The following is an 8,166-nucleotide window of genomic DNA, read 5'->3' as shown; positions in this document are numbered from 1 at the left end:
TCTAAAAATTCCGTTTTTAGCATTGCAATATTTCGGGATAAAAATTCCCTTCTGTGAGTGTGTGAAGAGTTCCCGGAGTCAGTTCAAAGTCAGATCGATCTGTCTTTTGATAGAAAATTCAACTCAATATTTAAATACTTTTATATACATAATCTTTATTTCTTTTAGTCATTGGATAACAGCCATGCAGGGGCACAATCTTGTAGGGTTTTAGTCGAACAAATCGCCCCAGGACTTATTTTTCTTTAAAGATATTATTCGCTCGGTCTTTAGTCGTTGTGTTGCATGGTGATGGTGTTAGATGTTATTGTTTTCTGTCGAGGCTCGGTCTGTCTATTGTTATGTATGTAGCCTTTGTAATCTCTCTAAGTGTCGTATCAGTTCTAGATGTGGCGTGGGCATATTTGTGTTCCTTAAGATATATATATATATATATATATATATATATATATATATATATATATATATATATATATATATATATATATATACCTAGGTATGTATGTATATTCAACATGTGCAATTATTAATCCAGAGTGTAAGCTCGAAACGTCAACCAAAAACTCTTCAATTTTTCCTGAGTGTCGAACCAATGCACCTTATCTGTTGTTCTCTCACCTGTCTCTGTCTTTTGTTGTTGTTTTTTGCGTACAAATTTGAACTATGTGTGTGTGTGTGTGATTGCTTGTTGTTGGGATCTGAAAACAATTCCATCGTCGAAGAATCATTTAAACCATTTAAAAGCACACAAAGACTTGTTACATTCCGTTTATTTCTTAAAAGCACAGTTTATTATGAAGTGTCAAAAAGTTTCGTCGCACTTCAATAAATCTTCTTTCAGTCACAATGCCACTGTATCAAGTTAGTGCGATAACAGGGTTATTTTATTCACAGACCCCAGCTTTAAAAAAAACAAACAAACATCGTAATTATGTTATATTGCCTCGAAATACATTAATGAAAATGATTTCATATGGTAGAAAAGTTAAGTAGGCCCTACTTTATGATTTAATGAAGAGGTACATGTCATAGTCTTCACTTTCGAAGACCTTCCGATGTTGGTGTAGTTGATGGAGTTGATGGTTCAGTTTGAATATGAAAACGTGAGAAGACATCCGGAGAAGAACCATTGGTAGGAAAATCCCATTGACAGAACCCTTATGAATGTTTCCCAACCTTCTTAACCATCCTCTCTTGGTGAAAAGTCGAACCACCCAGCACCTACCCTTTCGAAACATAAAGAAAAAGTGGTCTGGTCCCACACTTGTCTTGTAATCGTACACAAAAACAGCTGTAGTTTAATTTGAAGTTGTTTCTTATATATGAGAATGTGAATCTGTTTCTTAAATATTCCGGCATCTCATGAAGTGAATATTACTGCCACCAGGGTGAGAAATGCAGCTCAATGTGGTCACTCCTCATGCTAGAAGTAACAGTCAAATCTTAAATATTACGCTACAGCCTTTAATAAAATGAGACGAGACATACTGGATATTGAAATGAAGTATCGCAGAAAAGGCAGGAAGGTCACAGTTGGAAAACGTGTTATCATAGGTCTTGTGATGAGGTCTGGCATGTAGGAAAACAATAACAATAATAACAAAAAGGCAATCATGATAGGAATTGCAGTTAAATGATGTTAAGGGAAAGAAAGATTTCGAATTTTGTGTTTAGTGCTGTACCTATGAAGGAGAAGGGGTGTCTGTCTGTGTGTAGGCTCATGTTTATGTATGTGAATGTATATAATGGTATCGAATTTTGGCACAAGGCCAGGAGGGTTTGGGGAGGGGGACGTCGATTAAATTGACTTCAGTTTTCAACAGGTACGTATTTTATCGGCGCTGAAAGGACGAAAAGCAAAGTCGACTTCGGCGGAATTTGAACTCAGACCATAAAGATAGACTAAGCATATCGCCCGGTGTGCTAACGATTCTGCCAGCTCGCCACCTTCATATATGTATATAATCTTTTCTACTCTAGGTACAAGGCCCGAAATTTTGGGGGAGGAGGCCAGGCGTTTAGATCGGCCCCCAGTACGGGACTGGTATTTAATTTATCAACCCCGAAATGATGAAAGGCAATGTTGTCCTCGGCGGAATTTGAACTCAGAACGTAAAGACAGGCGAAATATCGCTAAGCATTTCGCCCAGCGTGCTAACGTCTCTGCCAGTTCCCTCCGCCTTCCATTATATGTTTACAATGACATACTCTTAATCTAGTTGCACATAGTTTGTTATATATACATTTATATATGTATACATTGATACATAGTTACTAAACAAGCGTCTGTGTGCGTGTGTGTGTGTACATATATATATACACGGTCCCCCATATATAAAATAATAAGCAGAAAACATGCGTGGTATTCAAAGCTTTATAGGACATACACGTATTTCATCAAAATGCTGAAACCCACCACTGGAGTCCGATGTTCGTTGCATGTACTTCACTCTGCTCCTTTTTGTTATATATATATATATATATATATATATATATATATATATATATATATATATATATATATATATATAACGGAGAAGGCAATCAAGGCCCGGTGACAAATGAGAGAAACGCTAGAGTAAAAGGGGAGATAAATTTAAGATATTAGGAATAAATTTCTGAATGAATCAACATGTTTCGTAAAAACACTGTATGATCTCCGTTTTGAGGCAGGCAAAACTATGGACACAGTGTTTCGATATCAGTTTGATCTCTTCAGATGAAAACAGTCCTATCTCGATCGAGTGTAGACAATTTTAGGTATACAAAAAGAGTGTAATTTGCATAATAAAAACAAAAAACAGGGTAAAAACAGGGAACAAAAAACAGGGAACATAACTCAACAAAGTGGGTGGGGTTGTATGAAGTTGTATAATTAAGTTATCGGCGAAATTATTCAAATTATTTCCGCATAGGTCCCAATAGTTTCCGTTATACACACCAGGAGAAAGATTGGCTCTATCAAACGGATTAGCCCAAGATACAATATATGAAAAGAAAGTATTGGCTGGTAAACCTTCTGACCCCAATGCACTAAGGGACTGGTATTGCTCTTGAGGAATGATAAAAGTTCCTTGATTCTGAGTTGACTATATATATATATATATATATATATATATATATATATATATATATATATATATATATATACACATATATATATATGAGCCAATAAGGATTATGGACATAAAAATTACTGATATACATTGAGCAAAATATAAAAGTTTTTTATACATACATGTATGCATAAACATATATATATATATATATATATATATATACAGATACAGATATGTATATTTATATACACAATTTTTTTTGTGGTCAGATCATATGGGGTTTACATTTAACATATTAGGAATCCACCTAGTGGTCATTCCTCTTATATGTATATATATTCATATGTATCTATATATGTGTGTGTCTGTGTGTAATGTATATTATATTTCCTAAATATGTGCGTGTATATTATGTATACACACTCACGAAATGTCATTAAATTGTTGAAGACTGTTCTATGTGATATTGAAAGTAGATAACATGGACAGATGACATGATTCAGTTGTGATGTCGGCGGCAGGCAAGCTGTTTATGGCCATCCAGAAGATACACTATTCTTTGTCATAGCGGGCTGGTACAAACGTTCACCGTCTAACTTCATCGCTGGTCCCCTTAGGAGCTGCAACAAAGACAGACAATATGTTATTATTATTATTATTATGCATATATATATAATTATTAATGTTATTATTATTATTATTGTTATTATTATTATTATTATTATTATTATAATAATCATCATCATCATTAGTTATTGTATTGGCAAGACGCGCAGTCAGTTCGTCCCTAGTCTTAGTTCATTGCACTTTACAACATAGGTTCTCAAAGTGGGCGCTACCGCCCCCCCCCCGGTGGACGTTGGGACGGTCCAGGTGGGTGCTGGTGCTTAAGGGGTGGGGTGGGGTTTGGGTAGAGAAAAAGGAGGCGTTGGGAGGAAGGCAGTGAATTGGGAGACGCTATGAATTTATTATGTTATAATATTGTATACAAATTATATAACATTATATTAAATATCAAATGGTTCATAGTATATATAAATTAGTAAAATATAAAATATTCATTTATACATAAAAATAGGGATGGGGGCACTGAAGGGATTATGTGGCCATGAGGGGTGGGGGCGGTGGCCCCAAAAGTCTGAGAACCTCTGCTTTACAGTATCTCCGGTAGGAATGTTTATATTGTTTTGTTGTTAAACTGACCAGAATTTTGAGAAACTGGTCAGATCCATTTTGTTTTGACCTTTATGGAGTTTATTAACCTCTCGAATTGAACCGTTGTTTAACAAGGAATCCAAACTTAGCGTTTCAAACAGACGTGGGTGGCTTTTGGAAGAAAACCTACAAAAAAAGAATATATCACTCACTTCTCTCTCTTTATTCCCATTGAGAACCCGACATGAAGCCGTAGAGGAAAGAACTCCAGAGCCAGCAGCAAAAAACAACAACAAAAACAGGAGGAAGAAGGCGAGAGGAAGACCACGACAACGTGCACCAGCACCACCACCACAACCACCACCACCACCACCACCACCACCACCACAAAAAGAACGACAAGAATAAGAAACTCAAACGCAGCAACAATCCTTCTAGCAATGCCATCGCTGCCGCCGCAAACGCCCTCCCCCCATGACCGCCACCAGTAAAACGGCGATGACTACGTTCGATCACATCTGTTTCAATAGTGTTGACTACATTCGCATCAGCGATCATATATGATTATATCAATAATTAACATGTATAGGTTTGATCTAAGTTTATTGATATAACCACATGTGACCTCTGATGAGATTGGAGTAAAACAGTGAAACAGTTCGGCGCTCTGTAAGGTCAACGTCTCCAACACACACACACACACGCACACACACACACACACACACACACACACACACACACACACACACACACACACACACACACACACACACACACACACACACATTTACGTTTGAATATGCATGTGTGTATATATGTGTGTGTCTGTATGTATTTGTGTGTGTATATGTACGGAATGGGTTACAATTAGATTTTGTATGAATGGAGGAATGTTAGCATATGTGCAGTTTTCTATCTATCTATCTATCTATCTATCTATCTATCTATCTATCTATCTATCTATCTATCTATCTATCTATCTACACGTATAGATATAAAATGTATATTTATATATCTGTATTTGTTGGGGCGTATATATATATGCTAACATATGTGTAATATAATACACAGTATATACATTATTGTTCAACAGCTTCGGAATGTTCTTGCATGTGTTTGTGTGTATTTGTGAGTATATATGTGTGTGTGTGTGTGTTTGTGTGAGTATGTCTGTGTGTGCGTGTATGTGTGTTTACGTGTATTACATACAGTTGTATGAATAGGTCTATATGTGCATATCTAGATGTGCGTGCGATACTAAGAGTATGTTTATGAGATTTAAGTGAATATGTGTATCTATATGTACGTGCATGTGTGTGTGTGTGTGTGTGTGTGTGTGTATTCATATATATGTCTACACACACACACACACACATATATAATGTCCACATGTATATATATATATATATATATATATATATATATATATATATATATATATATATATATATATATGTACACAAATGTTTGTGTGTATGTGTATAACGTTTCCAGTTGCCAAACCACGACGCCTAGTCGCGTTTAATCCTCCCAAGTTAACGGGATTTACGTCAAATCGCGTTAACTTTGACGATCTCCATTTATAATGTTAAATGGAGCTGAAACAACAACAACAACAACAACAATAACAACAATAATAATAATAATAATAATGTTAGCATCAACCAAAACATTGGTAAAGTAATGGAAGCAAAAAACAGAAGGGAAAATGAAAAATGAAACGAAGGAGGCGAATCGAAGTGAAACACTATCCAACTGCAAAATAATTTCACGCTTCAATGGCTTCAAATTTGAAAGATAATAATAATAATAATAATAATAATAATAATAATAATAATAATAACGGTAATGGTAGGAAGCGGAGGAGGAACAATACTAATCTGAAGACTTGTTTTATGGATAAAAGAATTGGAGAAATTATCCAGATATAAAGATCTGAAAAAAATAAATAAAATGCATGCGGGCGTGTGTGTGTGTGTGTGTGTGTGTTTGTGTAGGTATATGGTTGTGTGTGAAGGGGGACAAGATGAAATCAGAAACGATCCTTCTCTTTCCTTACTACTACTACTACTACTACTACTACTACTACTACTACTACTACTACTACTACTATTCATATTATTGTTGTTATTATAACATCAATAATAACAATAATGCAAAGAATAATAACAAGAATAACCACAGCAACAATAACAAGAACGATGATGATGATGATGATGATGATGATGATGATAACAACAACAATAATCGTTTGTTACAAAGAGATGTGGCGGCTTTGATAAATAAATGATGTGATGGAAGTAAGAAATAATTAAACACCCGACTTTTACATGTGGGTGTATATATATATATGTGTGTATATATGTGTTTATATATGTGTGTATACATGGGTGTACGTATGTATGTATATGTGCATATGTATATCTGTGTGTATGCTTGTATGTATGTGTATGTGTGCGTGTATAAATATAGACACACTATCTAGCCATCATGCACACACACACACTCATCCGCGCGCGCGCACGCACAGTGCTCCGCTGTTCGCCAGTTTCTGTCGGACGAATCCTAAAGCTGTCAAGGACACACAAAGCAAAACAGACCAATGGAAGACTAAAATGATTTCTCACTCGACTGGTACAATCACAGACGTTTCCAAGGAGGAGGGAGGGGGTGGGCGAGGTTTTACTCGGTTAAATCTACCCCATTATACAACTGGTACTATATTATGTCAACCAAGAAAAGACGAAAGCCAAATCGGATTCGTCGGGTTTGCACGAAATAAAAGGACTTGCCTTAATGAAATCTGTAAAACCATTTTGTCACATAACATCTGTCTGTCTGATTGTCTGTCTGTCTGTCTGTCTGTCTGTCTGTCTGTCTGTCTATCTATCTATCTATCTATCTATCTATCTATCTATCTATCTATCTGTCTGTCAGTCTATCTATCTATCTTCTGTCTATCTGACACACAGGGATGAAAAGCGTTTATAATAATAATAATAATAATAATAATAATAATAATAATAATAATAATAATAATAATAATTAATAATAATAATAATAATAATAATAATAATGATAATAATGATGCATGATAATCGACATATTATGTCCCGATGATCAAAGGGAAAGAAGAAGAAAAACTGAACAACTACGACGACTTGAAGTGGAAAATACGAAGGTTGTGGTCAATGAGGAGAGTAGACGTGATAGCAAAGGTAATTGGTGGACTTTGGAAGTATCAGCACTCAACTACCAACATGGCTGAAGAAGATTGGTGCAAATGCAAGGGTATAACACCTACAAATATCAGCATTTCTTGGAACTGAAAGAATTCTTGGCAGGGTTCTTGAAGCAATGACCAGTAAAATAAGTGTCACCTTAGTCTACTGGCTGTGGACAGCTGACAGTTTCCATCATGCCCTGCAAAATGAGCTGTGAGTTTTCATCACATAATAATAATAATAATAATAATAATAATAATAATAATAATAATAATAATAATAATAATAATAATTCAAATCGATAAAAGATGAACTACTTGAGAGTAAGGTTCTGAAAGTGGAGATTAATGAAATTAAGGAAGAGTGAAATTACTTTACCTATGACTCTAACTGTGATGTCTCGAGTTCGAAAGTTCCCCAAAGAGGTCACTTCTGATATACATGTGTAGATACCAGCATCTTCAGCGGTCACGTTCAATATTCTGAGACCATTTCGTTCTTGAGCATAGGTGGGTCCTGGATAGGTGGGGGAGATAAGAGAAAAAAAGATAAAATATAACAGTATAAGGATTGGACCATCAAAACCAAACCACCACCACCACCAGCAACCCCGCACATTACAAATACAGTCTGTAAGCGGAAGAGTAAAAATACGCAAGACTTTTCTCAAGTTTAAAATGTGAAATTCTTTTCGATATCTACATTCCAACTGTGGAACTTTGTATATT

General features: G+C 35.4%; 1 protein-coding gene across 1 annotated transcript in view; it reads right to left on the bottom strand.

The window, feature by feature from the left end:
* Positions 1-3,212: 3,212 nt before the first annotated feature.
* The window catches only part of LOC106871276 (fasciclin-2-like), a 33,288-nt gene continuing 28,334 nt past the window's right edge, over positions 3,213-8,166 (bottom strand). Inside the window, exons 5-6 of the mRNA XM_089338607.1 lie at positions 7,817-7,954; positions 3,213-3,679 (exon numbers count right to left, since the gene is read on the bottom strand). Of these exons, the coding sequence (XP_089194733.1) occupies positions 3,645-3,679; positions 7,817-7,954 (173 nt within the window). The 3' untranslated portion in view covers positions 3,213-3,644. The remainder of the gene's footprint in view (positions 3,680-7,816; positions 7,955-8,166) is intronic.

This window comes from Octopus bimaculoides, chromosome 20 (genome assembly GCF_046866305.1).
Source record: "Octopus bimaculoides isolate indiv1 chromosome 20, ASM4686630v1, whole genome shotgun sequence".
In the NCBI taxonomy this organism is placed as follows: Eukaryota; Metazoa; Mollusca; class Cephalopoda; order Octopoda; family Octopodidae; genus Octopus; species Octopus bimaculoides.
Note: the sequence above shows the minus strand (reverse complement) of the source record. Positions and strands in the feature narration are given on the sequence as shown.